We start from the raw sequence: 14,619 nt of genomic DNA, 5'->3' as shown, positions 1-14,619 counted from the left end.
TTCTTATTGCTCTGCCCACTAATTACTTTGTTATATGTAGAAGACATCGCGCCACTTATCAATATTTATGGGGTGCTCCTTCGTACCTAAGCATTTCAAATTATTTCACTACAGCTCTGTTGATTACTTGGTGGACGAAGGTTTTACGCATTTGGGTTTTCTTTTTTGCTGCAGTGCGAGGACGTATAGAAGCAGCCAGGCAAGGCGCATTTTTGAAGGAGCTCACAACGGTGGAAAGACTTGGATTCTTCGTAAAGAACTACGTCACAGCAGGTGCATTGAAATCTTGTTGCACTTATCGACTGGTAAAAAATTGACTACAAACAGAATTAGGAATTCTGAATTCATGCCTGAATTCATGTCTGAATTCATGCCATTTTAGCAGCGGCCTGTCGCCCTTTGACCAATTTTTAAATGATCATCCAGAACTCGTACGAGCACGCTGTTCGGAGGATGTGTTGTTCAAGAATTCTAGATTTTAATAACAGAAAAAGAAACAGTTCCTGGTCATTTTAACTTCCCATCTTTTTGTAAAAATTGAAAATGGGTTATTGAGGAAAAGAAATTGCATAATAGTTTCCGCATATTTCTGTGGACACCCAAACCGCGCCGTAAGAGAAAGCTGTAAGGTGGGATTGAAAGAAAGAAGAGAGAAAGAGGCGCCGTAGTGGATTTTACCTCGTTATATTTAAAGGGAGACTGAGGCACTTTTTTTGAAAATCGGGCTGGCAGCGGCATCCTATAGTTTTTCATGCTGTATACTGGAATATCGCATCCAAATAAGGCAAAAACAAGCGCGAATTGCCTTTTTTAGCCGAAATATGCGGCCTGTGCCGCGGGGCACTCCGCGTTGCGCGCCGCCGCCCGTGATTGGTCAAGAGAGGTCGTGACGTCACTTTGAGGACTGGAGAAGCTGCCGATGCGGATCCGGCGCTGCGTTGAGTGCAGATCGCAGCTTTCCGTGTCGTTGTAAAAGCGAATACGGCGACTATTTTTTTTTTCTGACCTCCGAAGAAAAGGATACTACAGTTTGCTCATTCACGTATCGCCTGAAACCAAAAAAGACACAACCAAAAAATTCTACGCCTAGCACAAGCATACGCCAGCGTCAAAGACGCGATGCAGACCATGCGTAAAAGGTGCCAGCACAACCTCGGCTCGTATTCTCGGAAAGGAAGGGGTGCGAACAATACTCAAGTCAATTACCACCACGGGACGCCTCCTGGCTGGCCCGGAAGAGCGTCATCTAAAGAAAAGACCCAAAGCGCTGTGTACAAAAAATCCTGTTCTCAGTACCCAGCGTTGCAGGTTGGGGCAAGAAAGTATTTCAAGGAAACGATGAAGGAACACAAAGTTGGTGTCAAAATTAGCGAAGCGCAGTGGCCAAGCACTGCGAGGCATGCGACCACAAGATAGTGACGCAATCATTGTGCGCTGGAAACCAAGCCAAATACGCGCACAAGGCTGCTGCTTCACTCGTGTCGCGTTCAGCAGATGCCAGAAAATATTAATCGCTGCCTCGGAAACGCTCGCCCTTCCTAGATTTGCAGTTTAGGTTCAGTGAAGTAGTTGCCAACTATGTGTGTGTTTAAAAGCCAAGCTAGCTGCAACTCGCCCGCTGCCACAACTTGATGAAGAAACCGAGTAAGGTGGCGGTGTTTTTTTGCAAAAACTCGGTTGACATTCATTTCTCTCATAAATTTGCATCGGAAATCAACGTCGAACGCTTTCATTTTAATTGCTTAGCTACGATTAAACGAGATGCCGCATATGAAGAGCTTCGATGCTTGCTTGCTTTGCTTTATTGTGCTTTGCTCTGCTTGCTTGCTTGGACACGTCGAACCGAGTATAAAATCACTAACCGAGCCTTGCTGAGCACGTCTCAGGTGGTCTGGCCGTACCTAAGCTGAGGAGAGCGACACATGATTAAGCCTCTATAAGGTTTCTTCAGGGGCTAAGTGAGCATGTTTCTACTTTTAAAAGAGGCGCTTATTCGGAATGGTGACACGCCTCTCATGCGCTAGAAAATCGAAGGAACTGTGCCATGGTTCAGCCGCGCCTTTTCGACAGAAATCTCCAGAGGTCACATTAGGGACAAGCTCTGCATGTAGCCGCTGTTACAAAAGTGATTCGAGCAGAGCAGGCTTGCTTTGGTCACCTTGAATTCTTCGTCACAGCAGCGAGCGCTTGCGCTTGCAGCTTTTGATCTTACTAAAAACAGTGGAAGACGACGCAGTCTCGGCCGTATTTGTTCATGGACATGAACGCAGAGTAGTACCTCGTGTTGAATCTGATTCTCAAGGTCGGCTGACACGCTTTGTACGTCACAACGCACGCAGCACGAGAAACAACGGGCGCTGAAAGCTCGCTCGGGTGCGCCGAAGTATCCCCGGCTCCTCAACGTGACGTCACGTTGGCCGACATGGACGAGGTTTCCATCTCCGCTGTTCTCCTCTCCTACGCGCGCGCGGGGCGCGGCAGATTTGAACATCGAGTTTTTAATTGGTGATTGCGCCACTGTTTTAGCCAAAATCGAGAAAATAATTTCACAGACGTGATCAGCAATTACACTACTTCAAAACCCTAAAAAATTAGCTGATTCGATAACCGCCTCAGTATCCCTTTAAGGGTGTGGTAAATACTAAGCAACTGTCGTGATGCGAGACGCGGCGTCTTTCATTTTTTGCCCAATAGAACGGTACTAGCGCACCCAAGCAACACAGGTGATTGGCCCACCTTTATGAAAATGGTCTATAGACAGTCTATAGACTTCTTATTGACTCTATTGACTTCCTATAGATATTGATTTTTGTCTCTTCATAGTCTATAGACTGTCTATAGACAGAAGTCTACTAAAAGTGTATGGCCATAAATCTATAGATTGTCTATAGACTGTCTATGGTATTTGTTATACCCATAGACTTTTGTCTATAGACAATCTATAGACTTTATCGACAGAAGTCTATAGACACTCTATAGACTGTCTAAAACTTTTTTGTAAAGGCAACATTGGAAATATGGAAATGGATGGTTTTACTCTGGGCCTTTGTAGGACCGGCATTCTCCAATATATTTCCAATATTGGTCCTATTACCTGTGATGTTTGGGTATGCCACGCCCATTCGTACATGTTCACTTATACCCCTGTCAAGCGCGCAAGTTAAGTGCACTTACGGGGAGTGCGCTTCGGCATCCCGAGTGACACTTTGGGCTACGCGGTGCTAAACGGGAAAGCAAAGTGCACTCATAGTAAAAAAAAATGGCGTCAGAAAATGAACGGAATTTATGAAGAGGTCGATGGAAAAGAAAAAGGTGTCATAATAATTGATTGCTTAACGTGATAGCACAAATAAAACAAGTTTCGACCGTTTTTAACGAAGGAAAAAAAAATAGAAATAGAAGAAAAGTCAAGACCAGTCAAGACTATCCAGAATTGCGGCAACAAACAAGATGGCGGCGGGCAGCGTTGTTGCATCGGACCTCGTACCTTTGTTTTGCTGCTTTGCCTGTAGCTACAACGAACGAATTTTTTCTAAAAACAGTATTATAGCATGTAAAATAAAGTTGTAAGTACTTTTTATGCACTATACGTATGTGTCTTTGAAGTCGCTGCTGGCGAGGCTACGCACTCAGCGCTCAAAGTGCGTTCTGTGAACGCACTCCGACATGAGTGCGCACTTTGCCAAGTGCACTTATGTTACGACGTTTAGCTGTGCTAGAGTGCACTTTCAGCAAGTGACACTCTTCGTAAGTGCACTTTATTTTGCGCGCTTGACAGGGGTATTAGTTGCCACTAGTATACTACGGTTCCAGAAAAAAAAAAAACATAGTTCTTTCCGACCATATGTCTACTTCAGCCAAATGGAAGAAGTTGATCACGGATCACTCAAACCACACGTTCGGGGCCAAGGACTCTGTTCACCTGTTGGACAACGCGACGACAGTCCTCGCGCTGCTCACTGTGGACTCCACCCTGGCATATGACGACTCTCGACTCCTGCTGGCTTGGAGCCTACTTCACCGGCTTCTGCCCTTAGCCCACGGTAAAGAAATGAAGCGGACTAAGAGCGCCTCGCCAGATAAGCGCACCGTCGTCGAAGAGTTCTGCTACGAAAAAGTCTCCGGCGTCATGGGACTGGCCATCTCGAAGCATTACTTCAACATCGGTGAGTGTCTCGTTATCTTTCTTTCATGTCGGGTACAGTATTTGGCTGGGAAGCGTGCAGGTAACAGTCTGTAAACAAGCCAGAGATCACTAGGATTGTTATTAGTCCTTTGTAGACTAAGTGCGTATTGTCTCAAGCGGTTTATGGCTGAAGGCTGCGCATGACGAGGCACCGCCACCCCCCCCCCCCTCCCCACTATAGCTTTTCTCATCCTAAACATATTAGTTTGAATCTTAGTTGATTGCGTTCACGCACGGAAATTTCTCACTGGCGCTGAGGTGCTGCTTGTGTATTGCTGCACAGCCTACACAAAGGAGAAATTAAGGTACCGAGTACGGGGAAAGGCAACAGGGGCTCAGTTATATCGCTGCATAGGACGGGAGCCGTGTAACAACATTGACGCCTGTGAAGTGGAATTACTGCTTGATGTGCGTGCTCTCTATGTTTTAAAAAGATCTTTAAAAACTGCTATTCTAAACCAATTAGGGCAACACTTCATCGCACGTTCATAGCCGCCCCGTATACCCCGTGGCCGTAAGTGGGCAATATGGCCGAACCTTCCACACTGGGCGTGCCTAAGTAAGGAGTGCAGTCCCGACCTGCTTTATTTTTTTATTTTTTATTTTGTGGCGCATCGGCGTGTATGAGTTCAGGGAGGAGAGGAGGGGCGTAACTTTTTTTTTAAATCGGTGTTAATGACGCTAGCATGGACGTTTGTGCTACGATGACGAGTGATGGAACACCGCGACTACTCGTGCGCTTTTCCTGACCTCAGTTTATACCATTTGATAGTCCTTTAATTCACTTAGTGAGTTAGTAAGGTCTTAAGGTTGATGTTGTAGATTACGCGGTAGAATTCACGTCTACATCGCTGAAGCAAAGTTATAACAGCTTCCGCTATACTAGACATTCTGGGTTGTAAAGATATGCAGCATATTAATGACAGTGTTGGCGGAAATCGGAAAACAGATGAACCATGTGAGCTTTAGTAAGACGGTTAGCTGTTTGATATAGTACTGAAGTGGGCGAGCAACGCCAAAACGGGCTACCCCTGAGGAGAGCCCGGGAAGAGGCGCCTCGAAAACGGACAGTATACACGTTGTGACGAAACTTGTAGCGCTTGAACACACGGACAGAATGAAGTAGACAACCCGAAACGTAGACGCCTCTCCTCTAAAGACGAGGACAGCGTTTATCGCCTTTCGCGTTTTCTCTTGCGGTGCCCATCGCATCCACTGCTTTCGGGAGTCGTCACATGTTTCCTCTCGTTAACTTTGCAACTATTATACCTGGGCGCCTAGTTGCGAATAATTTCTAGCTGGCCGTTGCTTAAAGCCATATTAACCTTTAAATATTCTTAACTGTATCCCTCGCCTCTGTGACTCCGGAAATTTTGGCCCTATCCGGCGCCTCTCGAACACCATGCGCCTCTAATGCACCCCAGCGGCGCTCACCTGTCCACGTCACGCCCTGAGGCACGTGATACGTAACCTTTTCTGCTCCGCCACAGTTGAGCTGTTCGCCTTTGTTGCAGAGGACACGCAATAGTGAAGGTCACGTGACACGTGCCCCAGGGTGTCACGTGCACCAGTGAGCGTTGCAGTGCCCGCGCGATGGGCACGCTGTTTTTTTTTCAGTGCGCGTGAGAAGGTAAAAACTGCTTGATCTTTATGGTCGAGGTTAATCGCGTTTTCGAGATCTTAAAAACTTGTACGGTTGTTATAATGGCGAGCCTCGTACTTATATAGCTGCAACTATAGGGGCTTTGTAATTAACAACTGACAAATAAGGATTAGTTACTCACCTGATTACATGCCATGATTTTCGGGTTTTCTGACATCCGCGTACACTGGTATTACTGGGCCGCTGATGCCATTTTTGTACCCCTAAGAGCCTGCATTGAAATATTAGTGCCCGGCTTCTCTGAAACAGCAGCATATTCAAGGGCAAATTTCTCGTATCGGTTGTACGAGAGTAGGTGGGACCCATACCGTCTAGAGGTCATCGCTCCCTTAGTGCAAATTGCTCGTCGGCGAAGCTCTAAGTGTCTGTCTTTCCCAAAAGTCTTTCCCGAGCCGCAGCGGTGGCTCAGTGGTTATGGCGCTCGGGTGCTGACCCAAAAGACGCGGGTTCGATACCGGCCGCGGCAGTCGAATTTCGGTGGGGGCGAAGTTCTAGGGGCCCGTGTATTGTGCGATGTCAGTGCACGTTAAAGAACCCCAGGTGGTCGAAATTTCTGGATGCCTCCACTATGACGTCTCTCATAGCCTGAGTCGCTTCTGGGACGTTAAACCCCCATAAATAGAACCAAAAGTATTCAGGCAGTGGGGTTTGTTTCTCAGCTATGTAGTGGAGCATTTCTGGCACCCCTTTAACTCTGTGCAAGACAGGTATAGCCCTTGTCCTCACCTTTCCAGACCTTTACGGCTTGGTTTTATGGAGCTTAACGTCACAAAGTGACTCAGGCTATGAGGGACGCCATAGTGGAGGGCTCTGGATAATTTAGAGCATCTGGGGTTCTTTAACGTGCACTGACGTCGGACAGTGCACGGGCCTCTAGAATTTCGCCTCCATCGAAACTCTGTGATCGTACCCGTGTCTTTTGCGTCAGCAGCCGAGCGCCATAACCACTGAGCCACCGCGGTGGCTTAAAAGAACTTTTCGTCTTTAAGGGTGTCTTAAGGACCCAGCCGTACTGCTCAGAAGCAAGCCCCGTTGCCTGGTTACAACAGGGAAAGACGGTGCATTAAGTGGTATGTTTCTGCGAGAAACAACATGACTGCAGAAATCAGCATATTGAACAGTTGCGGGTAAAAAAGATTGGCACACATGACGGAACACCAGAGCGCCGGAATGACAACCCGTGGCGCTGCGGGTGGCGAAGAGGCTGATAACGAGAGTGCCGGGCCGTTCCCAATCTACAGTATTAGGGGGGCTCAGCGGACTGCCACGGACAGCAAAATTACTGGCTAAAAGCAGCGCTATCGTCTATTGTTCCCGCGAGTTTTTTTTTTTTTTGACAAACCGTCGCGGACATAAAAAACAGTAATAAAAAGAGGCCATCTTTGCTCATGATAACCGAGCAAAATAAATGCCGCAAGCAGTCACGTAGGGTCGGCACTTCAACGCTCGGGCGGTGCACGCTTGATAAAGCTTACTTCAGGCCATCCCTCCCCCCCCCTCCCCCTTCCTACGCTGCAAACATGGAAACGGCCCGTTAGGCAGGTCTGCGTACCGCAGCGCCGCGTGGTGAGATATACGAATTCTGATCGCCAATGATCTGTGCTAATATTTTTTGCTCGCGACTGTACATACGCGCATCGCTTGTTAGTCACCCCGCAGGCAACGATGGATGCCGCCAGTGAAGTGGCGGTGGACGTGATCGGAGCCCTACTCCAGAAGCTAAGCACGACGGCCTGGATTCGGGACCCTGTGAAAAGTGTTGTCGTGGTCAAGGCGCAAATCATGGGCCTCATCGTGGGCTTCCCGTTTGAGTACGGCCTGCAGTCGGCGGTGGAAGCTGTGTTCGGTGAGCATCGAGCAGTACTGTCGGCGACTTGCCCGCCGCGTTCTTCATGTACAGGTGCCGTCAGAAGTAAACGGAAGGCGACTTTGTAAAAAAAAAATTAATTTCTTTAAATCTGAAGCATAATGGTCCACGTATGTTGGTGCACAGTCCAATTCACAAAATCACAATTAGGCTGAACATATGTAACCAAGGATGCATGAATTTTGGGACAATGATTAAATTTTTTCTTTAATATTGCCTTCCAATTACTTTTGACGGCACCTGTAAAAGACGTGGCTTGTCTAGAGCGATGGAGCGGTCTGGTGCGAAATAAAAAAATGGTAGTGGCTTAGCTCGGCTATGCCAGGATATACATAGCGAAAGAAGCAGCTTGCGAAGCGAGCGGAGGCGAGCGCAACAACGAGGCAAGCGGTGTGACGTCATACCAAACTGCGTGGCGGCTCCGCGGCGAGGCGCGCGGTGTGGCGTCATTCCAAATGGCGCGGCGAGCGCGCGGCGTCCGCCAGCTGCGGCGGTTGCTAGGCAACGGCTGAATGTCGGTCTCTGTGCCTCCTCGGGGCACCGCCACAGCGAAATCGCAAGTTCATGGCCAATGTAGCTTTCGCTACAAAAATGGCGGATGATTTAGAGTGGGTCATCCAAAGGCAGATTACGTGAGCCAGCACATCGGTTTTCGCTTCAGTTTCGGTTCCAGGCTGTGTTTTCAAGGTCAATTAGGCTTTAGACAAAGGTCGGCGAAACCAGGCTTATGCTTCGCCTTATGTACATGACACGATAGTGGTAACGAGTTAATTGCCATATATACGGAACTGGCCATTCTCCATTTTACATTCATATATCGCTGGGAGTCTTCATATGGCTCGATGGTGCTGCGGTTAAGCGATGCGCCACTGCGCTGCAGGGGCAGATGCTGCCCCTTGGTACGGCTTGAGAGACTTAGGTTGCTCTTCCCGAGCAACCTACAAGCGCCTTTCGTTTGGAGGCCATACGAAAAGCGCTCGTGTAGTATGCGATTTCAATTCACGTTAACGAACCATTCGCGGTCGAAACTGTACCGAAACCCTCGACTACAGCGCCTTCCCCTGATAGCAACTGCCGTTTGGGATGTAAGACCCCATATTACCATATGTCATGCCATTGTCCTGGTTTTGAAAAAACTGGTTAACCAGCTCTACCAAAATTCGGTGGAATATACACGAGAACGCTTTTTCTCCTGTATCTGGTGTTCATGCAGCAGACTACCCGGACGTCGGCGATAATTTCTTCTATCCCTATCTGGCGTCGCTCCGCCTCCAGACGCAGCGAGCCATTAGGGGGAAGTCCACTGGAAACTTCATCGCTGTTGCCGCCAACGCTTACTTCGTTTCCCAGCTGAACACTGCCGTCATTCGTCCTGGAATGCTGCAGCCACCGGTCTACATCAGCGGAGCTCCCGATGCTTTCAACTATGGAGGTCTTGGCCAGGTACACGTCGTTTGTCTGTGATCTCAGTTGACGAGAGAAAAGTGGGGATCTAGAAGCAATATCAAGCATTGCTGCAGTTGCTGGGAGTGGTGAACAAGCCAAACGTATCTGGGAAAACTGATTGTGCACAGGATTAACGATCTGCGAGGGTTGCTGAGTAGGATACGCCCTACTTAATAATTCACTATCATAGTGCAGTTAGGATCATTGCTCTTGCCTTGGAGTCTGTCATTCAGCACAGAAGGCTTAGTGTTTCTACAGCCATGTTAAATGACTGTACGTCAAGGCACATCAATTAGAGAGTTTTAGAGTAGGGTCACCCTAATGATTAGGGAAAAGGTCTCAAATTCGTATTGCTGTGTAATTAGCAATTTCTCAATCCTCGTTCAAAAGAGAACACTATCGGGATATTCCAGAAGTAACTGCACGGTACTCTTGGAGCGTAGCTGAAGCATTTGTGTTCTCAAAATGCGGTGGCAGAAATTGCAGTCACAGCAGCACGCATCAAACCTGAAGTCATTCTTTGGCTGAGAGCGCAAATAGCTCAAATTTTATTACAAGCACGCTTCATAAAACACCGCACTGCTGTTCACAAGTTATAAGTGCAATCGTACTCCTACAAAGTCATGCGCGTTTGCTGCAGCGCCCTTGCATTTGGGCGCCCTCAAGTGGCTTACTGGTTTATTAATTGTATTGACGTGATCATAGTGCAGCCTTTTCAAAAAGAAAAAGAAATGTAAAAATGCCTTCTTTAATGTTACGCTCTTCAGGGTGCAGTTGTTCTCACTGTATATCATGCAGTTTCGGCGGAGCTTTCGAGGACCGCTTGAATCCTTGAATCTAAAACCGCCTCTGTTAATTTAACGATCTATTCACCCTTAAACTATAAACACATCATGTGCAGTCACCAGACCTTCAGATCAGTGCGTTTTGAGCACTAAGGTACTCAGAATTCGCAGAGTGGTATAGAGAGATGATGGTTGATGATGGATAACTGATGATGAAGGGCGATGGCGTGTGAGTATCGTGTCATTGAGTGACCAGCCTTATTCTATAATGATTTTTCATTTCGCAGAATATAGAAGCTTCTTTCCCATTTTCTGTGAGCCTTTCAACTTTTCTTCCTCAAAACAGATCGCAAAGAGCGCAACTTCTTTCGGCCGTATGCAAAAAATGCTTCCCTTCTCTCGACAAGGTGAACTCGCTTTTCTTAACGTTCGCAGATTGTCGCCCACGAAGCAATGCACGGCTTCGACGTCAAGGGTATTGAGGTAGACTACCGTGAACGTCCAGTCTACTTCCTGGGTACGGACACAATGCAGACGTATAGAAAGAAGCTGCTCTGCCTTCGTTCGTCGTATCAAAAGGTTCGTAATCCTCAAAGACAACGAACGACGTAGCCGCACAACTTCAGCCTAATATCTGACGTGCTATTTCCTGTAATGCAGCGTATTTTTATATTTATTTTTAAAGTGCGCGGTGTTATTGTAAAGGGACATGCACAAAATAATTCTCACACATTTAACTGAAATAATTTTCAGCCCATCTCGTCCTCGATATGAGGTGCAAACATGAAATGCATTGCACTAAATGCTTACCGCTTTCCAGGGCGTCTCATCGATGATGGTACGAGCCATCAGCTGCGTATCACTTCCTTCGCCCGTTAGTTAACGGCAGGAGTCTAGGACCTTTGCCTCGGACCAGACCTTTAGGTCCTTCGCCTCGCACCAGAACTCGAGGACCTTTGCCTCAGGCCAAACTCTTGGACCTCCTCCTCGGACCACACCTACAGGACCTTCGCTTCGGACCGAAACTCTAGGACATTCACCTCGGACCAGAACGCAAGGATCTTCGCCTCGGACCAGAACTCTACGACCTTCGCCTCGGACGAGAACTACAGGATTTTCCTGTGGACCGGAACTCTAGGACCTTCACATCGGACCAGAACCCTAGGACCTTCGCCTCGGACCATAAATCTGGAACCTTCACCTCCGACCAAACTCTAAGACCTTCGTCTCGGACCAGAACTTCAGGACCTTCGCCTAGGACCAGAACTCTAGAACCTTCACCTTGGACCAAACTCTAGGACCTTCTCAGACCAGAACTCTACGACCTTCGCCTCGGACGAGAACTACAGGATTTTCCTGTGGACCGGAACTCTAGGACCTTCACATCGGACCAGAACCCTAGGACCTTCGCCTCGGACCATAAATCTGGAACCTTCACCTCCGACCAAACTCTAAGACCTTCGTCTCGGACCAGAACTTCAGGACCTTCGCCTAGGACCAGAACTCTAGAACCTTCACCTTGGACCAAACTCTAGGACCTTCTCAGACCAGAACTCTAGGAGCTTCGCCTCTAACCAGAACTCCAGGACCTTCGCCTCGGGTCAAACTCTAGGACCTTCTCCTCGGACCAGAACTACAGGACCTTCACTTGGGACCGGAACTCTGGGACCTTCGCCCCGGACCGTAAATCTAGGACCTTTGCCTCGGCTGAGCAGCGCGGGCTGGCGCCATCTCATCTTCTTCGGTTCTTGGTCCTCTCTCCTTTCACAGAGGGTTTGAGGTGTCCACCGAGAAAGGGGATAATTGCATGCGACGGCTTTCTTTTGCTCAACACCAGCTTCTCGCGGCGCAGAGCGAACGAATGGCAGATAAAAAACCACAACGAAAATTAATTAACGAAAGCTGATTTTAATTAGCGGCCGATAGTTCTAGCGTGGTAGAAGGCCCTGGCGGCTTTGACTGCACGCAGGAATTCTACGGCGTACGTCCTCTCCGTGAGCTCGAAGCTTGTGAGCAAGATATGAACGGCGCAGCGAAGTTCGCGAGGCGCGTACATGAGGCTTCTAGCGCTTCACTTTAGGTCTAATTTCGTAGAAGCTCGCACAAATTGTTTCCTGTGACAAAAATGTGCATCCTCAAGTCTGTGACTCTGTCAAAATCAGAAATCAGTGTGTTGCGGGGGGTAATTCGGGGAATGTGTTGCTGCAGCAATCCCTTGGGCGAACGTGACTGTTACAACGCGCCTACAGTTTCAATTCAACGCTGCGACGAGCTCCGCAGAACGCGCATGCGCAGTAACGGTGACGTAGCACATTCTAGAAATTCTGTTGTTGACGCATGCGCTACTCCGGCTGCATCGCAGCAAGCAGGCACAAGGGGATGACTGAAAGTTTCTCCAGAGAGCGTTCGCTTAGGTTCGCCGCCATGTTTTCCCTTCGGTATAACAACTTTAGCTGTGAAACTGTTCCATTTTTAAATTCTAATTTCTCAACAAAAACTTGCGAGACACTTAATCTCCGCCTTAAGGGTGTGATGCGATAGCGTTAATGGGCGAATTCAGCGCCATGTGGTCTTCGTTGCGGATCACTTCTCACAAACTAACAATGTTCTTTCTTTCATCTTCAAACCCGCCGCAGTGGCTCAGTGGTTACGGCGCTCGGCTGCTGACCCGAAAGACGCGGGTTCAATCCCTGCCGCGGCGGTCGAATTTCGATGGAGACGAAATGCCAGAGACCCGTGTACTGTGCGATGTCAGTGCACGTTAAAGAACCCCTGGCGGTCGAAATTTCCGGAGCCCTTGACTACGGCGTCCCTCATAGCCTGAGCCGCTTTGGGACGTTAAACACCAATAAATCAAATCAAATCTTTCACGTTTACATAATGCTTAACCTACCACTAAGTGTACAGTGTAATAGCGTTAGAGATCCCTTCCGCGCAAGTGCACCCCATCTCTATCGTCTAGGTTCTGCGTGAATGGCCAAAGATGCTGACTCGGCCATTCTCTTGGTAGCAGTAATTCCTCACACCACTCCGGACGCAGTGGTGCAGCGGTTACGTGATGGCCCACTGGCCAGGCAGGTAGCCGTTTCAAACAAAGCCACCGGTGGGGCTTTTGAGACACAGGTTTCTCTTCCAGAGTAACCTCTGCCCATCAATCATTAATTGCCACATCCCAGGGTGGCCAGTTTTCTCGCAGTCCGGTGGGCAGGTTGCGATGACCTCACAAGGTCACGTCATGGCGCCGAATTTCCTGCACAGCGGGAGCCTGTACTCTGTTGCTTTGATAATCCATCTTATGCTGCCAGACAACCATCATCATCATGAGCCTGACTATGCCTACTGCAGGGCAAAGGCCTCTCCCATGTCTCTCCAATTAACTCTGTCCTTCGCCAGTTGTGGCCACCGTATCCTCCGCAAACTTCTTAATCTTATCCGCCCACCTAACTTTCTGCCATCTCTGCTACGCTTGCCTTCTCTTGGAATCCACTCCGTTACCCTTAAGAACCAGCGGTTATCTTCGGATCACATGCCCTGCCCAAGCCCATTTCTTCCTCTTGATTTCGACTAGGATGTCATTAACCCGCGTTTGTTCCCTCACCTACTCCGCCCGCTTCCATCTCTTAACGTTACACCTACGATTTTTTTTTCCAAAGCTCGCTGCGTTGTCCTTGACTTAAGCTGAACCCTCTTTGTTACCCTCCACGTTCCTGCCCCATAGGTGAGTACCGGTAAGATACAGCTGTTGTATGCTTTCCTCTTGAGGGATATTGGTAAACTGTGATTCATGACCTGAGAGAACCTGCCATATGCGCTCCATCCCATTCTTATTCTTCTAGTTATTTCCCTCTCATGATCCGGATCAGCTGTCACAACCTGCCCTAAATAATCATCGTAACCAAAAAAGGCGGACCATTAGTTTTTCACAATTGTTTTCACCGTTCCTTTAAAATGCTCTGTTAATGCGCGCACAATCTCATTTGCGCGTGCAGGCGGAATCGGAGGCCCGGGCAAGAATATTAGACGACGTTACGGACTCGGAAGGCTTCGCCGACTTCGCAGGAATCCTGCTAGCGTACGACACCTACCGACATCGACCGGCAGGACAGCGCACAAGGACTGTGCCGCACGTGGGACTCACCAGCGAGCAGACTTTCTTTGTGGCGCACTGCATGAAATGGTGCGAATCGGACAAAGCTAGAAAGAGCCGAAGGCAGTACGACCGGTACTGGCACAGCCGCTCCCGCTGCATAGTACCGCTGCAAAATATGCCCGAGTTTGCAGAGGCGTTTTCCTGCAGACGCGGCGACGCAATGAACCCAGCGCACAAGTGCGACTTCTGGTAGCCTCGCGATGTGGCCATAATAGCCACAAGAGTAATCACGTACCCATCAAGATAACTCGCATGCACAACGCGTAGTGCTTTTTCGGTATGTGCCGTTTATTTCCATCACTATAATCGATTTTTTTTTTACCTTTTGGCATTAACTTCATTTTGCTTGTTGTCACGATGTAGGCCATGGCAGTGTTTATTAATTTCGCTGCTTGCTTCTGTGTACTCTCTTTTTCTTACATATAACATGTGCTCAACTTAGGTATAGTGCTTACGGTTTACAACCTGGCTGCTTTACTACTTGCAGATTGTATAACTCCATTCCTCCTACTCCGGACTAAT

The 14,619-nt window shown here is 48.3% G+C and overlaps 1 protein-coding gene across 1 annotated transcript; it reads left to right on the top strand.

Moving 5' to 3' along the window:
- Window positions 1-235: 235 nt before the first annotated feature.
- Window positions 236-14,290, top strand: LOC149331531 (neprilysin-1-like). The gene is made up of 6 exons (XM_089555512.1): window positions 236-273; window positions 3,858-4,166; window positions 7,498-7,695; window positions 8,930-9,159; window positions 10,383-10,526; window positions 13,937-14,290. Exons 2-6 carry the CDS (start codon window positions 4,052-4,054, stop codon window positions 14,288-14,290), a joined length of 1,041 nt encoding a protein of 346 aa, XP_089411638.1. The 5' UTR covers window positions 236-273; window positions 3,858-4,051.
- The last annotated feature ends 329 nt before the right edge of the window (window positions 14,291-14,619 follow it).

The sequence above is a fragment of the Amblyomma mixtum genome, chromosome 8 (assembly GCF_055824585.1).
Source record: "Amblyomma mixtum isolate Tamu chromosome 8, ASM5582458v1, whole genome shotgun sequence".
NCBI lineage: Eukaryota > Metazoa > Arthropoda > Arachnida > Ixodida > Ixodidae > Amblyomma > Amblyomma mixtum.
This window is presented reverse-complemented; position numbering and strand designations above follow the sequence as displayed.